At 40.5% G+C, this 20371-nt stretch overlaps 2 protein-coding genes across 5 annotated transcripts; both read right to left on the reverse strand.

Moving 5' to 3' along the window:
- Window positions 1-2054: 2054 nt before the first annotated feature.
- On the reverse strand, window positions 2055-8500 carry smpd1 (sphingomyelin phosphodiesterase 1). The gene is made up of 9 exons (XM_034099801.2): window positions 8364-8500; window positions 7925-8180; window positions 6763-7083; window positions 5840-6120; window positions 5299-5472; window positions 4847-5018; window positions 4564-4640; window positions 4195-4340; window positions 2055-4110 (listed from the first exon to the last, which is right to left on the reverse strand). Exons 2-9 carry the CDS (start codon window positions 8129-8131, stop codon window positions 3692-3694), a joined length of 1797 nt encoding a protein of 598 aa, XP_033955692.1. The 5' UTR covers window positions 8132-8180; window positions 8364-8500; the 3' UTR covers window positions 2055-3691.
- Window positions 8501-10954: 2454 nt separating this feature from the next.
- Window positions 10955-18629, reverse strand: ilk (integrin-linked kinase). Of its 4 annotated transcripts, XM_034099631.2 has the most exons (14): window positions 18491-18623; window positions 18323-18389; window positions 17771-17929; window positions 15639-15804; window positions 15448-15543; window positions 15179-15275; window positions 14991-15074; window positions 14815-14900; window positions 14625-14734; window positions 12723-12850; window positions 12141-12262; window positions 11955-12054; window positions 11591-11721; window positions 10955-11441 (listed from the first exon to the last, which is right to left on the reverse strand). In XM_034099631.2, the coding sequence occupies exons 3-14, from the start codon at window positions 17857-17859 to the stop codon at window positions 11292-11294; spliced, it is 1359 nt and encodes a 452-aa protein (XP_033955522.1). In that variant the 5' UTR covers window positions 17860-17929; window positions 18323-18389; window positions 18491-18623; the 3' UTR covers window positions 10955-11291. The 4 variants fall into 4 exon arrangements, with proteins under 4 accessions (XP_033955522.1, XP_033955523.1, XP_033955521.1 ...); XM_034099632.1 differs by lacking the exon at window positions 18323-18389 and having other exon boundaries at window positions 17771-17838; window positions 18491-18629; XM_034099630.2 differs by lacking the exon at window positions 18323-18389 and having other exon boundaries at window positions 17771-17905.
- Window positions 18630-20371: the final 1742 nt, after the last annotated feature.

A 20371-nucleotide genomic window follows, 5' to 3' on the forward strand; every position in this document is an offset into this window, starting at 1 on the left:
CCCCTGTAGTGATGGCAGTTTGACACTGAAGCTTGCTTAAAATCACGTGACATGTGACGTCCGAAGCAACAACTGCTTCATTTCCCGAATGAATCACTTGACTGGTTCGCGGTCCATTCACGCGATTCAATGCACCGCCTCGTCTCGATTCTGACAGGTGACAGGTTGAAACAGTTTCAAATTTGAGCGCTTCAACACTTTATGACCGCTCTAAACAATGCGCAATGTGTGGGTTGTTGTCATAGTTTGCGTTGTTGAGTTGTTGGTATTGCATTTGAATTGTATTATCAATCATTAGAGCAAGCCAGGAAGAAAGATAAGACGTTCTGGCTCGGGAAACACTTCCAAATGTGGAGAAGTTGTGAACAAAAAGACAATGAGTAATATAAAAACAGTTCAATGTTTGAAGGAATAGATAGCCCAGTGGGTAGAGCCGGCGGCCGGTATGCGGCGATAAGCCCGGAATGGATGTATTTTAATCATTGCTTTTCAACTTTAATAACTGATAAAAGGCCCTCTCCTCCCCAAAAAAATTCCAGCACTCTAGTCCAGTGGTTCTCAAAGTAGGGGGCGCAGAGGCATGCCAGGGGGGGCGCGAGAGACCAGGAGTAAAAATGGTTATAAAAAAAAAAAAAATCTGAATTTGAAAAATTATTGATTCGAAAATAATGTGATGCAGTACAGTACTATTACGTCTGTTTCATTAAAGCTCGACTCTGTGTGTGTGTGTGGAACGAGCCATTTTGTGTGCGCGAGAGAGAGCGCACCGGTACCGGAGATCGTTGTTATTAGCTTCTGGTGCTAGCGAGCTACGCTAACGGATATAAGGAGTTTTTTCAACAAGTGGAGGAGAGTCCTCTCCTGTCAGACTGAGAGACTCAGTGAACTAAAGGACTCTCTGAGTGTTATCTCAGTGGGTCTTAAACGTTTTGGTCACCATTAATGTAAGCAATTATTTCCGAGGTACACATTTATATGATTATTATAGTTTAAAAAAAAAGAGAATAAATGAAAAACAGCTATGAAATACTATGACAGTAAAACGAGAATAAAGTTTAAAAGGGGAGTGATTTGTAAAATATCTATAAAGAAATAGAAAATCTGTTTACAGTTCTGTTTCAAATGGGTGTTGAGAGATGTATCCATTGATCTATTCATGTTGCTCTCAAAGTGCACCAGATTGATGCTTTTAACTTCAAGATTGAAAAAAATATCTTCCCGGGGGAGCTTGCCCCCAGACCCCCCTATGTTAGGTCCACACACCACCTATAAAAATAGCACTTTACCCCTGCTTACAGCTATATGCCGTGAGCTGATTATCGAGCCTTCATTGTAACAGTCGCGGGTACACTGTATTTGTGTGGGGAGTGTTGCAGTAGAACATTTAACTGTAGCGACCGGTACATTAATGGGAAACCCTAAATGTTTGAGCACCCTCTATGAAACGTCAAGCTAGCCCACAGCACCCCCAAAATAAATCTGGCACCGCCACTGAGCCTGACTATTTGTGTTGGGGGGGGCCCGACTTTTTTTTTTCTCCAAAGGGGGGGCCTGACAGAAAAAGTTTGAGAACCACTGCTCTAGTCTCTTCTCAGTAACCCAATACACACAATTATCAATCTTTAATTGCAAATAGAACATGATATTCAGTCTTTGTGTGTGCATCGAATATTTTTCAAGGCAAATATACGTTAAACCCACTGCAGCCTTGCACTTTGCCAGGAGCGGTCGTTGTAACTGAATTTTCGAGAAATGAACCTATTTCCGACCTATGTTTCCGACACAATTGTCCAAGTGGTTCAACGCTTCATTTTGCCATCACTACCCCCCCTGAAGTATTTAGAAGATTTGTTCTTGAACATCTATACTACTGAAGGCCCATCATGTTTTATATACTGGCACTTGAGATATTAATGGTCATCTCCTATGATTTGTATTTCACATTTAAGACTAGGCAGCAGATACAAAATAAAAGTTAAGTGCTTACTTTTTTGAGATGTCAATGTATCCCCCCCAATTGTGTTAACATCTTTGACAAAGAAAAAGTAGACATATCTCCAAACACATATTTTATTCATTAATACATTCTTTAAATCATTGCTCATTTTACAAGTTGCATTACTTGTCACACTTATAATACACCACAGGTAGCAAACCAAGAGCTGAAAGCCTTCCAATGCTTGTCCCACTTTGGGTCTATCAAACCTAGACTTTAGACAACAAATAAAGTGCAGACAGAAGTAAACCTTAATGAGAAATACTGTTGGTTTACATTGTTGTCTATGCTGAGGCAGATGGTGATAAGTAAATAATTTAACCTAAGTCCACAGGTGCTGATGAGTCAAAATGATTGGGTGAAGGTACCGTGTGCTGCATAGCAACTCTGCCAAGCTCAAACCTGAAAAATGTATACACCAGATGCAATACATAAAGTGGACTATTGATTTGCTTTACAACCTTTGAAGGGTGAGACAGCCCAAAATAAAAGTTCCTGTTATTTTTTTACAATTTACAAGAAAGGATTTATATTTCTTTGGTAGTCTTGAGAGGTCATGAAGCCCTTAATCTTGATAAATCTCAAGGACTTTAACATTGATAAACATTTAGAGATTATGATGAATCTTCTGTGTAGATTCAAGGCATTTTAAAGTTGCATTATGTTCGATAAGGAGAGATATGTTGAACACATTTTTCCTGATACAAGGCACTCAATCAGTACAATATAATTAAAGTCATGACAACCCTGACCTGACTTTAAGTAAACAAAACCCGTCTTTACCAAATTGGCATTGCAAAATAGCATTTAAAAAACCCAAGGCTGTGATAATCTTTGTAAAAACATTACTGCTAATACAAGGACAACTGAGAATATAAAGTCAGGCCGACAAAACCCTTGACAATTGTGAGAATAGTCTTTATACTTTAACAAAAGCAACTGTTGCCCCACAGTGGAAAAAGGTCTTTCCTCTTTTCACAGGTTCAGCTCTTTTTCACATTTGGTCATATTGGGCGCATTCACACTGCGGTACTTTTCCCACAAAGGTTCATGCGAACTTAGCTCATGATCGCGTTCACACCAAAAAGAGCCGGTACTAAAATGAGTTCATGCGAACCTTTTTAGCGGCTCTTTTGTGAGAAAAGAGCTATATTTCTGATTGGCTGGGCGGATTGCAAACCACGCCCAGTAAAACTCCCAAAAAGTTTTGTGAAGCCGCCATTTTATTATCCTCGCATTAGCATTATTAGCATAGCGCAGAAACGCAGAGAGACTAACTTATGGCAACACAAAATAAAACATGGGAGCGGTGGAGATGAGGAGGTGTCGGCGTTCTGGCGATTTACTCGGAAGGCTTCAGTAGAAGCCGCTGGGACTCCCAGCAGCTTCTACTGAAGCCAGTCCTCAACTCCGGGGACTTCCGGCCGGGGACTTTGGGCGGCAGTATACGCCGTGAAGTGGTTTGCGGCCTGCCAGTAAACCCAAAGCAGAAGAAGAAGTGACGTCAACGGCTTCATTTGCCTAATCCACCCCCAGGGACTTTTTCCGGTGTGACCGCGATCTGTACTTAGTTCATGAGAACTACAGAGTTCGCATGAACTAAGTTCGCATGAACCTTTGTGGGAAAAGTACCGCAGTGTGAATGCGCCTATTGCTTTTCCCCTCACCCACACATTAAGTCCAAACGTCCTCAGGTCAACAGAGGGTTTTTCTGGCAGCGCGGGCCATCTCTCCTTTAAAGCCGTTGAAGAGGTCGCACTGCTCCAGCTCGTCGTAGCGCCCGCTGCGCAGGAAGCACAACACTGTAGTTTTGCACATCTCCTTGCAGAGCTGCGACACATGCCCTTTATGTCTGTAGTACCAGAACTTCTGGAAGCTGCGGTCGTCCTTGATGAAGGTCTGCATCAGCCCGTCGCAGTCAGACGGAAAGAGGCTGGTCAGACCGTAGGCCTCGGTGGCGCGGTACAGCAGGGTCCATTTGGGGTTCTGCTCCGGGGTACTCGGCGCTCCTGGACTTTGGTTTGCCGTTGTGAGGTTCAGGATGTAGGTTTCATGGTCAAGAACAAACCGAGAGCTGCCTTTGTAATTCCCATCCACATAATAAACACGGAAACCTGAAAAAGGACAAAGTATTTACAATTTTTATACCGCGTGCTTCTGAAATGTTGGGATGCCATTTTAATAGTTTATGAACTCACCTGGGTTAAGATTGATGTAAGTAGTGGCACTGGGAGCAATGAAAGCCACTCCTAATGGGCGGCTCATTGTCGACTCGTCATAAAACATTTGGAACTCATCCAAGTGTGTATGGCCAAAGAACTGCCCAGAAATTGTATTTTCATATCTGAAAAAAAAAATACAATAAACAAAAACATTCAATAATACTCACCTATTCATTTATTATAATTCTTTTTTTTTAAAAGACACAAAACAGCCAAGCTAACTTGGAAGTGATCATCAGGCAAGACCTCCAGACTACTGACCGTATGGATTGCTATGCTATAAATTGGCATTTTAATTATTATCAGTTCAGGGATTCTTTAGGTCTAAATGATTAATGCAGCTACCTGTTTAGAATGTGATAATAGTTCCAGCTCCAGCTGCTAAGACAGAGGCCCGGTGGGATGTGACCGATGATATGAACCTAAATAAAAAAAAAAAAATGTCAGCAAGTAAACCATAAAAAAGGATTGCTCTAGTAAAAAACATTATATTGCAATCACATGATCACACCAGCGACTATAAGGAAATAAAATGAAAAAGCCATGGAGTCACATTCAACATTAAGCGTGGCAAACCCAAACTGATCCGACATCTTCCGTCATCTTTTGTTTTAGCTGCTGTACTCACCTTCTCTCCCTTGTTCTCACTGTCCTGGAGGATATGGACCAGCCACTGCAGCTGGTTAGCAGGATCTGTAGAGTTCACCATCAGCCAGAAGTTCTCTCGAGCACAGAAGTTCATGTTGACAGAGACCAGCCTCAGACCAGGCTGAATCTCCACTGTGTAGAAGCCTCCGTATCTGAAATCACACCAACACTTAGCTGAAGGACTCAAAGTCAAATTCACCACTAGGGCCACATACCATTACACAACATCCTCTTTATAGGGAACAACATTCTGAGAAATGTGACCACTTCTGTTCACAATGTGATCGGAACTAAAAGTGAAATTGCAGGAAGTCAACACATTTTATGATCTCGTTTTCTGTCACTACTGTATTTAAAAACGTGACTTATGTCTTATCTACAGGGTGGCCTGACTTGTACAACAACGTTTTTAGATATAATAAAAATATAAACCTCAACGTTTTCAAAGCCTGCTCTGGTAACCATGCGGACCATTCCTCTGCCATCGTGTCGTAAAGCCAGGACATGGACCTGTTGCCATGAACAAAGGGCGGGGGGAAGCTGTTCACTGGGGTGCTCTCATGGTTCCCTATAGCAGGGTACACTGTCACATGGGGTCCCAGGTATCTGGACAGGAGATAAGGAAGAAGAACAGCGTCAATGGTCGTTCGGATCAATTCCAGGTAGCACATGACAAACATCTGAGCAAAGCTGCAGTTAAAAACAATCCTGTATGTTATCAAGGTATTGGGTCAGAGTACAACAACACTTATTTGAGGGTGGAATTGACGATCAACCAGCAAAACAATCCTCACCAGCAACATGGCTAAAAGGTCTGACATTTTAACACCATGTTTCAAATAGTATTGCATTTCTAACTAGATAATCTAAATGGCAAAGTTATCTGCAGTTATAGCAAGACTTCAAATCCATTATGTACTGTATGAAAGGAGCAAATATGTTCCCCTTTATGTAAAATAACATAAAACATTACTTTTGGATGAGCCTGGTGATGACAGTAAGCTCTGACAGCTGCTGTTTCCTGGTTTGAGACCAAATATTGTGCGCTGGGATGTCTCCGGTCCAGTAGACCCAGTCCCAGGGTCCGTCTCTGGCAGCGTTCTCCAGAAGGTTCTCCACGGTCCTCAGAGGCAGGTCACACTTACTGTAGGTTCCCCAAAACCCCGCCTCCCTGCGCCTCCACTTGGGAGCTTGCGAGTCTGCACGACAGCACAGAGGGTCCTTGCAGTCTGCGGCGCTTCCCACTGCATACGCCTGTGGGTAGAGGGGATTATTTTTTTAATTAGGGCTCCAAAACACAATCATGTGACCTTTATTCTCCGGGAGTATTGTGTTTAGTCAATCCAAAATTCCTGGAATAACTGCAAACATTTTTTCTAGTAAATCAGTAACTTCAGTTTAGGATTGGGGTAGATTGTGGTCCTTTTTTGTTGTTGTCCACTAGCAATATGAAACTCATTTAATCTGTGTTTACATGAACAAAAAAAGCAGGTAAAATAAGGTAATTTGTCAGTACTAAGGCAAGTTTATTTATATAGCACCTTTCGACACAAGGCAATTCAAAGTGCTTTACAAAAATGAAATACATTAACATATTATAAAAAGGGCATTTTTAAAGCAAAGATAATATAACATGAATAACAAAAAGGTACATAAATAAAACCTACAGTGCGAGATACACACATCTGAAATGTGTAGGTCTGACATTGCTCACTTTATAGCAGAAAGAGTTCTCGTTGACCTCATTTCTACTTTATTTTTTAACTTATCCTTTAGTTATTTCAAGTATTTCATGGATCCTGGCCAAAAAGTCACTAAAGCAAACTTTATACCAATATTTGAGGTGGAAGCAATGCAGTTAAATTCAGCTTTTGCTAATCTGCTAATGATTCTCACCTGGTCCCAGTGGATGTCAGTTAGAAACAGGACTCTGCTCTGTGGAGATCCAGGTTTGGGAGGAGAGGGTGGTGTAACAGGAGGTTTAGGGACCTTCGGCAGGGTGATGTTCCAGGGGGCGTAGATGTCAAATGTGCCGCAGGAGGGCCCCACCAGCAGGGCACACGCTTCAGTGGGCCACAGCAAGGACTGCTGCAGGGCCCGGATGAAGTCGTCCCGGAACAACTCCGTTATTTGTCGACAGACCTGCTCATCAGCCAGGTGGAGACGGATACACACTTCTCTCACTGCACTCGCCACTCGCTCTTCGTTGGTGTCACTCTAGGAGAGGTAACATAGGCAGAGTAGGATGAGAGAAGTGAAAGCTTAAAAACTCCCTAAAGAAATGAGCCAAGCCAAAATCTGTTTTATTCTGAAATTCCAACTCATTAGATTAGAAGACACTGTAACACTATTTTACAAGTCACACTTCAGTATAATGTTTACATTTTTTATTAGAATAAAAATGTATCAAACCAATTTAGGAAGTGTTTTTTTGGAGGGTAACAGCTACAGGAACACTTTGGGTCCAGAAAGTGACCACATGATCAAGATTTCGTGAGGGAGTTTCAGTGCATGATCAGCAATCAACACCTTTCCCATATGTGCTAGGGTCACACAGTAGTTTGCAAACTTTAGTCACCAAATAATTGATATTAACTTTTATAAGCAATTGTTTTTGCATAATGGAAACGGAAGTTAGTCAAATCATCATCTCAACTTTGCTCACGTCACAATGTTCAAATAATAAATTAAATATTGTCCAAAAATAATAAGCTGCAGTGACACCAATCCAAGAGGTCAAGCAACCAAGCGAACCATGCATGTAAAAAGACAACATGTTTGTTGCTTTGACACTGCGATACATTTTGATTAAACTACCATGATGAAGATTAAACTGTTAAGTTATAAAACTTGAGGGACCCTTACGATGAATCAACAGCTCTCAGTTACAACAATATAAAAATAATTACCTTAAAAAGAGGACCCACAACTGTCTGTCAAAAATGACCCTGAAATAATGATAAATGTATAATGGCAACTGTGTGTTTACAACATATGTTACAAAAAAAATGCAAGCATCTTTTTTAGTAGCACGAGTAGGACACATCTTCAAACATACCAAAAGGGCGATATCAAGGATGGTAAACACTGCTTTGCACAAGGGGCAGGTGACATTCCTCCAGTTAAATCCGACCTCCGGGCGGCTAAACTGCTCCATCAACACCAGCCTGGACTGCTCTGAGGTCGGTGCTGGATCACAGGACCCGAACAACAGCACCAGAGAGCAGGTGAGCAGGAACCAGGAGGGCAGCGAGGGGAGCAGCATTGTCCCGAGTGACAGCAGGTGTCCGGTGACAAATGTTTGTTTGCAGCCTCTGTGAGAAACACGAGAAAAGCAGAACAAAAGGCGAGGTGTGTCAAGGAAGTACAACTCAGTTAGTAGTTAGAAACTTCAACCTGAGAATAAATGAATCACACACAAACACATTTAAAAGCGTTTCGACACAAAACCAGGCTTGCTAACAAGAAGCTAGCTTGCGCTCTTTTTGCTACTGTACCTTCAAACAAGTGCAGACCGGAGGGTCGTTGTCTTCTTCCCCGGGTGGAGTTAACACAAGGCGCTGAAGAAAAAAGCCCTGCTGTGTACTCTTCGGTGGGGGCTTGACTTGTTATGAAGTGAGCCTCTCTGCTGGGATTTATGAAAGCCACAGAAAGTCAGCTGACTCGTCACGTGGCACATTTTTTTTCTCCAGAGAAAATTCTAACTCACATCAGCTGGTGGATCAATTTAGCTCTGGTGTTCTGAGAGATATGTTTGCAGTGATGCAAAGTAACTAAGTAGATTTACTCAAGTAATGCACTTAATTAAAATTGTTAGGAAAGTATACTTTACTAGAGTATTTTAATGTTTTACCCTATGGTTTTTAGTACCTTTAGTTACTTTGAAGATGTGTCTAATGATGTGAAAAATAATCAACACTTAAATAAGACTTCATTTACATCACAAGCTCTGCAGCATACAAAGTATTTAACTTTGACCAGCTTTGATAACACTTAAACATATCAATAATTATAATCAGAACATGTACTCATGTGTTTAGCTTTGTATCTTATTTATTGATGTGTGTTTTTTCTTTTTGTATGTGATATGGACCTTGAGTCTGGAATAAAGATTGGAAATAATCTATCAGGGCTGCCAACACTCACCCATTGAGCGTGAGAGTCACGCAATTAACCCATATCTCACGCACTCACGCCACACTTGCCTTTCCTCATGCTAAGTTTTCGTCCAAAATAAATGTATATAAATATACAAATAAAGTGAATGAACAGCAAACCGAGCGGTCTACGAAATGAGACGGTCTTCTGGCTTAGTTCAGTAAAGTTGGAACGATATTGGGAGAATCTGATTTCACGGATCAATAACTCATGAACAAAACGTTATTCAGACACAAATGACGACACCTAAGTACCGTTGTAAGGATGACAACGAACTATCAATCAACTACAATCACATTTTGATAAAAAAAAGCCAATACGCGCCGTCCTCCGAGCTGGACACATTACATTGGTCTCTATCTGCAGCCGGAGAAGAAACGAGTGCAAAGTGCAACTCCGAAAAAAGAGAATACAATAATATTCAATCACTATTACACAAACTCACCACACACATCAATATTCTCCTGTGTGTCATGCAAGGAGTTTGGAAGAATATGCTTTTGAATAATTGTGGGGAATATTTCTAAATCTTCAATAACTATGGCATCATCTTAAATAACTTTACTATTATACAGTATATCTCTACCAAACTCATTATTTGCATTGTTGTTGTTAGCATCTGGTTAGCTTAACGGATATTAGAAGCTGTTTCTAAATCAATGAGAGGGAGAGCTCTGTCCAGTCAGACTGAGAGATAACTACAGCTCAGTGAGGTAAGGGACTCTCTGTTTAGATAACTTTAGTCTAGTTATCTCAGTCAGTCTCAATCGGTTTGGTCACCATTTATGAGAATAAATGAAAAACAGTCATGAAATACTATATGACAGTAAAGCAAGAATACAGTTTAAAAGGTGAGTGATTTGTAAAACAACTCACTCTTGTAAAATAGCACTTTACCTCTGCTTACACCTATACCATTGTATATGCTGTGAGCTGATTATCGAGCCTAGAGTCGCGGGTACACTGTGGATGTGCGTGTTCCACTGTAGCGCCCGTGGGAAACTCTAGTTTGTACATGTTCAATACATTTGTAACACTGCACACATGAACGTTTGTTTTTTCGGTTCATCAAAAAAAAATCTCACTCCAAGCTGAACTCAAATGTTGGCAGGCCTGAATCTATATTATACTGAAATGGGCCATTCTGAATAAAAACTACTTTTTTACTTGAGTAACCTTTTGATTGCAGGACTTTTACTCGAGGCCTTTCTGTTGGCATGGTTGTGCAATAATTCACCATTGTCAGTATGTGCGTCTGTATTGTGTTTGTTCAAACGGTGTTTGAGTGATGATATGTGTATGTATTTTTAATGTTTATGTTTGTATATGTATGCGGAACTGCAGGATGAAGTCCAGAACAAATTTCCTTACGGGGACAATAAAGTGTATCGTATCGTACTTATAACAGAGTATTCCTACACTCTGGTACTTCTACTCCAATTTAAACAAGATCTAAGTACTTTTTCCACTTTTTTATTTATCTGGGCAGTGGGCACACGTTTTTATGTTCCTTGCACCCTAAACCCTACAGTATAAAAAGGACATATTTTTGATCAACATAATGTACAAATGGCTGATTCTTACTCTGCATTAAAAGAGAAAATATTTCTACAGAGCAATTCAACTTATGTTCTCTAAGAAATCTGCAACCATAGCCTATTAACTGAGCTTGAATATTCCCTATTGACCTTAGGTATTTAGAGATGGTACATGTGGTGTAAGATTTTCTGGAGCTTTCAGCCCCATCTTGTGGCCTTCATCAGCCGAGAGTTTGCTCAGGTGGACTATCAGCTGAATCATCCCAACAACTGAAGAAAGCCACAAGATTTGGCCGAACACTTACTAACAAGCCATCCTTGTGATAAGAAATATTTTGTAAGCGTTATACATCAGGAAGATACTGTCTCAAAATAAATAAATAAACAAGGAATTGTCATAAATATAAAACATTTATTGTTTTTGGTATTGGTTAATGTGTATAAAAGCATTCTGTCTTTACACATTTCTTTGGATCTGTTTCAGTCGGACTCATCACCAATATTTCAGTGAACGCGTCATAATAAAAAAGCACATAGGCAAAAGAACATTTATACCTCAGATTTAAATTATACAGGTAAAGCAAAAATATAGTTATTGTTTGAGTTGTGTAGCGTAAGTGGTCTCTGACATTATTTACAGTAGCTTAGCAGATACATGATTGAAGTGAAGATAGAGTGGTTGGATGATAAAACATGGTAATAGCAGTGTACAGGTTGCAGGGAAGGCGTTCACTTGTCTTGCATCTTGTCCAGGATGGGGACGATCATATCAAACTTGGGTCTCTTTGCCGGGTCTTCGTTCATGCAGAGCCTCATCAGCTTACAAATATGAGGAGAAATCCCTGGGGGAATGGTTGGCCGAAGACCTTCAAGAGCAACCTGCAAAGTGACAAAGATACAAAGTCAGAAACAGAAAAAGCCCTGGAATACTTTGAAGGTATGGTATTTGTCACGCAATTATCGAATAATGCAGATATGTGAACACACAGTACCAGGCCTGTGGGTAGATAAATACTGTGCCCACTTACCTTCATGCCTATCTCCATCTGTGAGAGGTCAGCAAAGGGGACCTCTCTGGTAACCAGCTCCCACAGTAACACCGCAAAGCTCCACATGTCAGCCGACCTTCTGTTAATATCTTCAGGCCTCTTCTGCAGGGCTGAAAACCAGAGGGACAAGAAAACCATAAAACACAGCGGGACAACTCATTTGTTGGTTTGTTTTTATTTTGTAACAACGGCAACACACCAGATGACGACCACTTTACTGCGACTAAATTATATAGTAGAGTGTGTTCCTTACTTAATGACTCATAAAGTCAGAGGAGGAAGAAGGCGGAGGAGGAAGAAGGCGAAGGGAAAGAGAAGGAAGAAGGAGAAAAGGGGTAAATACCTTCAGGAGCCATCCATGCCGGAGAGTACATACGACCAGGACACTGGAAGGAGAACTTAGCATCTGACATGCTTATCCTGGCTGTCATGTCCTCATCGATCTGCAAATGAACCACATCAGCTTGTAACTCACAGTATACCATTAACTAATAGACTACACCCTTGGTTGCTTCTAAGTCAGTCTTACCATGACATGCTTACTGTTGAGGTAAAGCCGTGAAACCATTGGTTCCAAGGTGTGGAGGAAAGCCATGCCACTGGCAATGTCCAATGCAAACTTCACTGCTTGGTTTTGGTCCACCACCAAAGCTGAGGAAGAAAAGGAAAAAAGACAAAAATGATAACTTAAAGGTCTCCTATTATACTCTTTTTCATCAATATATTATAGGTCGCTTAAGGAGCCACTCCCCTCTGAGGGATATTTGGTTACAAAGAACACAATGGTGCTCTAGGAGGAGATTCAGGTGATAAGGTGGGGGGGGGGGGGGGGTTACCTTGGTTGGTGATTGGCTAATGGTTACATAAGACAAGCATACAGTAAAGTGGCCAACATCTGATCATCTCATTTTCAGACAGGTTTTTATATAAATGGATCAGGACAAAAAGAGAGAATCTTTTTTCCTGAAACTTGCAGAATCTATTTACACAGAGGGGACACGTGTTGATGTAGAAAAGACATGAAGAAGTGGGTCTAGCATAATAGGTGACCTTTAAATGTGAGATTTAGCCAATGTGATTTTATACATGTATATAAACACAAATGAGTTACTTGTGCCCTGGTGCAGTATGTTGAAGAGGGATCCGTATGGCATGTAGTGGGTGATGACGATGGGGTGAGGGGAGGGAGGAGCCTGACAGGCCCCAAGAACAGGCAGGATGTTTGGATGGGAAAAAATTCTATGGAGGCAAGATAGAAAGAGAGAGAAATAAAAGTACATGATTATGTAAGCTTAGAACACAGAGGGCTTTCTCAGATGATTAGAAATGAACAACTTCAACCTTAAGACAAGAAATGTCCTTAAAGCTTGCTCAACTCTTCAAAAGGCTTCCCATTTGTATCATGTGACTACCTCAGGCTCTTTAAAGTTAGGATGAAGCTTTTTCATGTTTGCAATACAGCCCAATAAGTGTCTCTAAATATTGTATCATGGTCATCCCAAGTACTTCCATGCGTATGCTTCAAATCTTAAAAGACAACAGGGACTGAAGGCAACATGAAGGCAAACTGCTGCTGCTTTTAAACTATGCAATAAAACCGCCATAATGATGTCAAAAATGATTCACTAATGCAGATGTGTTTTTGTGGGCCCGAGGGCACATGTCTTAACATGCCTGCATAACTTCTCTTGAAATTGTCTGTACATACTACAATGTAAGCAAAGGCACATTTTTCTGCCTTTTGGGCAATAATAGGGTGCAGCAGCCAGTAAAAGCACAATATAAACACTTACACAAGAACATTAATATGACAAACAGGATTGAACACATGTTGTTTTCCCACTGTAATTGATTGAATTCTACGTTATGATGTATTACATTATTACTTTGATGGGGGAGGTTTCTGGAATTTGCTTTTCCGATTCTCGAGCAGGTCCTTGACCTCTAGCAGGAAAAACTCCTCTTCTCGTTGCACAAGAATCCTGCACCAGATCCTGAATTCTCTTTGACCACGGCAACCTCAATGGCCACCAATCAATCACATCCATCCTCACAGAAGCCCTTTGTTTACCAGGATGTGTTAGACGATTTATGGTTTATCAGTGCTTCTCAAAGTGTGGTCTGCGGACCACTGGTGGTCCGTGAGCGCCCCCTAGTGTTGCGTGAGTATATTGGTAACATTTCACATTTGAAATAAATAGATAAATTAAAGTTTTCCGTACTCTCGCAGGAATATCTCCGCAATGGAGCGAGCTTACGTTTTCTTTTGATTGCATGATATAGCCCAGCGCAACACCTTCATCACACATGTTACCACGTGTTTGTACCATTTTCAGGCGATTTGTAATCTGTTCTAGAAAAACGTTGTGATTTCGGATATTTGTGGAGTTAGGTGGTCCGCGAGTGTTTTTTTATTGGTTAAGTGGTCCTTGGTATGAAAAAGTTTGAGAAACACTGGTTTAGATAAACAGGCTTTTATGAGTTTTAAACAGCATTAACAAATGTAATAGTTTTTTTTTTTGTGAGCAATCAGTTTGACAGCATGCAATCATGTGATGCCAACAAATGAACCCCGGTATTCAATTCTGTGTGCAGACAGAATGGCCGCACAACATGAGGAAAATCATAATGCAATAATGTGGTTGAATATTGCGAAAAGGATATTACTTTCAATACTTCAAGATCAAGATCTTTATCAACTTTTTTTAATCCCAGAGGGGAAATTTGGATACTTGCTAAAATACAAAATAATGGGAATTATTCTCAACATCCTTTACTGACAAATTGAACATTTAACTTAACACCAATGCAAAAAAGAATACATTTTAAAGTAAAACATTACGCTTTGAAACATTTTCAATTGAATCTGTCTTTTAACTTATTCAAAAAAGTTCGCAGTTGACCTTGCGATTAAAAAATATATATTGTGCAGCCCTAGCATACACAACGAGAACTACTGATACTAGTCAAACGATACCACTCTTTATTTATTAAGATACCAGGTGGATATTACCTGAGTTTTGGATGCTCCTCATTGAAGTCTCTGCTCTTCCTGGTGGTCCAGTCTCTCACCTGTAGCACCTTCACTATAATCTCATCCCCTTGCCACCGACCCTGCCATAACTACAGAGAGAGCACACAGTCAAGCGCTGAAAAGACAATAAAAAAGACTGCCATGGCAGTAATTAAAGAGTTCCACTGACCTCACCGGACTGGTTTTCATTGATTTTTGCCAGGAGCGAAAGCTGCTTATAATCAATGCCAGCCTGCTTGTTGAGAGTCCCATTACCTAAAGAGGGCCCAAAAAAGGAATAATGAAACAAATATTTCAATTTGATACGATGACTTTGTTCCTTTTTATCAAATGAACGTTACTCACGAGGTCGTGTTCGCATGGTGCCCTTCCAGAACTTTTCTTTATAGGGGACTTTGGACATATTCTGGCCCATTTTCTCTCCCTTTTCTATATAAAAGAAGTATTAATACAAGAAGAGAGATGTGAGCAATTTCTTTTTGACATGAATGATTCACTATTCCAAGAAAATATTCCTTGAAATGACCTCTGACCTTGAAGGAGCTGCTTTAGGTGAGGCTTGGCCTTGTCCATTGGTGTCTGTCCATACCTGTTACACACACACACCTGGGCACCAATGTTCACCAGGTCCTAGAATATAGGGGTTATATTTATTATAGATTAGATTTGAGGAATAGGATTTGCATGAAATGCAACGACACTGATATAAAAGGCACTGTAGTGTCCATTTCTCCGCAGAAGAGGGACTTGATTGTGCTAAAAGAAGTGCACAGTATCTGTTTATTTGTATTTTGTACTGTACCTCAGCCACCTCGTCTTTGCCCCAGAAGCAGGCGTAGTGGAGTGGCGTGTTCCCATGCTCGTTGACTGTATTGGGGTCGGCTTTGCACTGAATCAGCTGGCATTAAACATGTCATAAAGTGAGTCAAATTGAACCTACCAGGCAGTGTAAACAGGGCATAAATAGTCCAGCTGTAACCAAAGTATGTTTACCTTTGCCACAATATCTTTATGTCCATGACTGGAAGCGAGGTGTAACGGGGTATCGTCTCCTCGGTTCATCACATTAATACGAGCGCCTCTCATGATGAGCATGTCAACAACTCCGCTCCTCCCTTCCCTGCACGCCCAGTGGAGGGGACTGAAGCCATGATCATCACTAAAACACAAGACACAGGAGGATCATTCATATTTGCAAAGAGATAAACTTGGTTTGATACACTTCATTTGAATATTTATTTAAGATGAACTATTTGGAGGTTAGTTGTCCCCAAAAACATGCATAGGAGGCCGCTATCTTATTAACTCGGTTCAGGTTCTCACACCCACTACCTTCCAATCTTTATTTAGACTCAAGCACATGCTTTCCCGTGCCGCCTGCAGCGTTTACGCATCTGAGGCCTGGCCCTGTGATAAATATGTCTGGGGGACCTGGAATGCCTGCTAACATACGCAAACATGCCAACACGAAGACAGCGTACATGGCACTGCTGCAGTCTACAGGGAGCCGGGCTGTCACCTATGTGTGACCGGCCCCTTCACCCGAGTGACTCCTTTACATTGGCTGACCCCGAGGCAGCTGCTGGGGCTCCTCGCAGCTTCCTGCAAAGCCAAAAACACTACACTCTGTTTGACAATAAACCTCAACAGGGCTTGTATAGCCTGTAGGAAATGGCTGCAGTACTAGCTCACACTCAAGTCGTATTGTCATACTGATATTCTGTACACACTGTGAAGACCACTGAGACAAATGTAACATTTGTGATATTGGGCTATATAAATAAACATTGATTGATTGATTGATTGATTGAAGTGAAATAGCAATTCTGCCAATTCTGATCCAGCACTGTGGACAGCCAGCGCATAGTCTGACTAACCCTGTGTGCTATAATAAGTAACGGTAAAAAAACTCAGGAATGACAGAGCGGAAAATACACAGTGGAATCTTCAACTACATTCTCTGTGAGCCCCCCTCTCTTTTTGTTCCCGGTGTCTTCTGGAGGGACATTTAATGTTTGTCTTGGTGGACTCACTCACATAATTGGGTATTTTCCCACCAACATATGACACTTCTTACACATTATTGGATATTCTGAAGGGGAAAAAAGGACTGTTTTACACAAACCATTAAGCCTCTTCAGATTTACAGCTAAAGCCGGCCTCCAGCATAATGACTGGTCTCTCAGATGTTTATGTGGGATTGCAACTAGCTGCCGGAGAAGCTCTGCCAGCGAGGGCCTGGCCCTGTATGGACTTGAACAGAGGAAATGGCCTTGGCTGTTGCGTGGTTGGCTAGCAGCTCTGCAGCACTCAAAGTCAACGTCAACAATCTGCACATATATGGCCTGGCTCAAGAATGAGATAACCGAGGTCTTTAGCAGTGAGGTCTTGTGGCTCAAGGAAATTATGTAAACAGGCAGAAGTGGTGTGTATATCCTATAATATCTAATAGAGCTTTAACTTGGGGCCATTGTAAATGTGTCTAACACTTACATTTAATGATATTTATTTTTAACATGTTACTAATGTAATATAAAAGTCCATCATTGTTCCGAGACAATAGGGTGACATCTTCAAAGTGGTTGTTTAGTCAGTATAAAAATGCAGCATATTCTATTTAAAATGGTTATGTGATTATCAGATGTACTAGTGATACATTTTCTGTTTTAACTTCTGAAATTCCAGCTTAAGTCTGTGATACTTTTTCAGTCTGGTGTAGGATGACGAGTGTAGGTCATTTAACCCACAACCTCAAAGGATTGCCCACTTATTTTTATACACACACAGTTTTGAGGGATGACATCATAAGGAGACAAAAAGTGGACTGGAATTACCAAAGCTGGATGACGTTCAGCAGAGTGTGGAGTTGCAGGGAGAGCACAATATGGAAAGTATTTGACTACCTCTAATGTGCTCTGTATGCACACACACACTCCAGCACAGAATTACTCAGCCTCCCTACCAAATGAGGTGCGTTTCATACAAGGTCAACTCCATTCATTGGAGGGCCGTACTCCATTTATCATTGCAAAGAAAGCCAGACCCTCAAATCTCAGAGAAGAACAAGGCATTCTTCCCCAAAGCTGTATGTATTTTTGTTGAATGGTGATGGTATATCTGCTTACCCCAAGTTGAGGTCATTCTCTGTGTTGTCCAACCACAGACGAACAGCAACAGAGTTCCCTTCTCGACACTGTGTGAAGATGTCATCCATGGTTATGCTGCGGGTCGCCTCTCTTGTCTGCTTGCTCTTTCAATCTCTGTTGAGATCAGGAACATGTAGCCTACACAATATATTACACAAAGACTCCTTTTATAAAGTTGGTTTGGTTAAGCTCCTGGAGGTCTGTACAAAAGATTCTGCCAGGTATTGCACATATTTCAGGACACTGATGTAGGTAATCAGACATCACTCATTGTCTTTTGAGCATAGGTTGACTTCTATTAGGTCTTCTATTAGGATCGTGTGTCAATGTGTCAAAAGCATAATCTGTATTTATTAGTTTGTCTTTTGTTTTATTAGTGTAAGGCTAAACATGAATTGTAATAGCTGACCAATCTTCAAGTCACTTATTCTTAAATGCAACATAAACACTATCTGATGCACAGAGACACATAAACATCCAACCAGATGTGAAATTATAAAGTCAAATCCTGAAATAGCTGCACATTCCTACATTTCCCCTTTGCTCTATCCTCCTCCGTGGAATCGGATGGGCTGGCCTTTGGGATCACTTTTGAAATCTATTGTTAAAAAGTCAAAAGTGAAGTTGGACATCCACAACACAACTTCCTCACACACAATGGAAACAAAACGCATACGTTAACTTAGTTAAAACTCTTACCAGCTGCAAATCGATCGATTTCTTGTCAGTTTCTTTTATTTGTCCGAAAGTCGGTCGTCTCCTCAAATTTAAGAGCAGAGAATAGTTTGTCTGAGTCCACGCCCCGCTCCTCGGAGTATATGCGGCTACTGGTGAGGAGTCAGCCCAGCTACTGGCAGCCTGTCCCAAGACAGCGACCAGGCAGCGCCCCCTGCTGGAGGCTATGCGCTGATGCTGCATAACAACACGAGGGCGAACCAAGGGATGTTCAAATTCAATTTCAAAGGTTTTATTGTCATATGCACATAAGCTACAGTGTAGAAACGGCAATTACATTCTTCTGAACTGAGCTCCTCCAACAATGCATAAATAAATAAAGTAAATAAATAAAGTACCCTTTTGCACCTTCCTTGCACCGCCTCTGACTCCCTATCTCTCGGCACTACAATATACATGTAAATAGAATATGATATAAGAACAGAATATGAAATTAAAGGAAGTAGACCCGCTTTAGGACATGTAGGCCTATTAAGCATTAATTTATTCTTTAATTTTTTCATTTCATACATGAATAACATATTTTCCAAATTCCTGAATATGAAAAACAAACCTCTTGAAGACACATATACAATCCACAGGTATTATTATTGATTGAATTTTCGTTTCCTCACAGTTGGGAGAAGTACTCAGATCTTGTACTTGTACCAGAGTGTAGGAATACTTTGTTACAAGTAAAAGTCCTGCATTCAAAATGTTACTCGAGTAAACAAGTATTAGCATTACAAGTACTTATTATGCACACGTACTAACTTTGATCCTGCAGGTTGGCATGTGAATTTACTCCAGGTGTAACTAAAGTCTTATTTCAGTGTTGATTATATTTCACATTATGAATCTAAATCTGAAAAGTAACTAAAGGTATTAAATAAATGTAGTGGAGTAAAAGTACACGATTGACCTCTGAGTTGTAGAGTAGAAGTACAATATAGCATACAATGGAAATACTCAAGTAAAGTACAAGTATCTCAAAATTGTACTTAAGTACAGTACTTGAGTAAATGTACTTAAACTCCGCAGTTTACCAATCATTTGAGATAGAGCCAATACTAGATTTTTGAAAGAGACAATGTATTTATGTTTTTATTTTGTTTAAACGTTAGCATTTGATTCTTATTTTTTATTTATTTATTGTTTTATTACTATTTATAGCAGAAGTACTATTCACAGTAGTTAAATGCTGGTCTACTCATCATTTACAACAGATAACAACAGAAAAAAACGTTGCTGCGAAATAACAATGCTTTTTGTTGTTGTTGCTGTAATAATGTAGATGTCCCTGCTTTGGAACCAATGAAGGATAACTGGTTCTCTTGATTTCTTACACATGCGTCAGTGCTCTCTTGTGGCTATCACGTAATGTTGAGCCTGTGTCTAATTTACTGTAAACATTTCCTAGGTTTCTTGCAACTTGTTGGCCAACATATATACTGTCAATCTGTCATAAGAAAATATCCGACATGACTGACATATTGGTCTGCCTTGATGTTTTCCAGTAGTGATTATTATAAGATTTACAGAAGCCATTCTGAACTGTCACAGCAGGAATGAGAGGAGTGTAAATCATGTAACGAATGATTTCATCTGAATGCTATTTAGCCGCTTTAGTCTCAGAGTGCTGGTTTGTGCATGCTGGCTCGCCGTTACACTTGTCAGGACTTATCGCCACACTTTAATAGAACTGCGCAAAGTTAAATGTTACTTAAAACATGTACTTATCCTACGATGACAAGTCAGGCTATCTTCCATAATAAAGGCCTGTTGCATGGAGACTGACAGAAAGTGGATTGTTGAGGCCAATACCAAAGCTTGAGAGTAGAAAATCACAACAATATATCACCTGAC

Source organism: Pseudochaenichthys georgianus, chromosome 14 (assembly GCF_902827115.2).
Source record: "Pseudochaenichthys georgianus chromosome 14, fPseGeo1.2, whole genome shotgun sequence".
Lineage (NCBI taxonomy): Eukaryota > Metazoa > Chordata > Actinopteri > Perciformes > Channichthyidae > Pseudochaenichthys > Pseudochaenichthys georgianus.

Excerpts from the sequence above, each read along its gene's own strand:
- smpd1 (XM_034099801.2), bottom strand. The coding sequence starts at position 8,131 with ATGCTGCTCCCCTCGCTGCCCTCCTGGTTCCTGCTCACCTGCTCTCTG. Across the intron at positions 5,019-5,298 it reads CAGGCTTTGAAAACGTTGAG|ATACGGAGGCTTCTACACAG; the intron begins GTTTATATTTTT and ends GTGTGATTTCAG. Across the intron at positions 4,641-4,846 it reads GTGAGAACAAGGGAGAGAAG|GTTCATATCATCGGTCACAT; the intron begins GTGAGTACAGCA and ends TTTTTTATTTAG.
- ilk (XM_034099630.2), bottom strand. The coding sequence starts at position 17,859 with ATGGATGACATCTTCACACAGTGTCGAGAAGGGAACTCTGTTGCTGTT. Across the intron at positions 14,901-14,990 it reads CACCATGCGAACACGACCTC|GTAATGGGACTCTCAACAAG; the intron begins GTGAGTAACGTT and ends GGCCCTCTTTAG. Across the intron at positions 12,263-12,722 it reads CATACTGCACCAGGGCACAA|CTTTGGTGGTGGACCAAAAC; the intron begins GTAACTCATTTG and ends TTTCTTCCTCAG.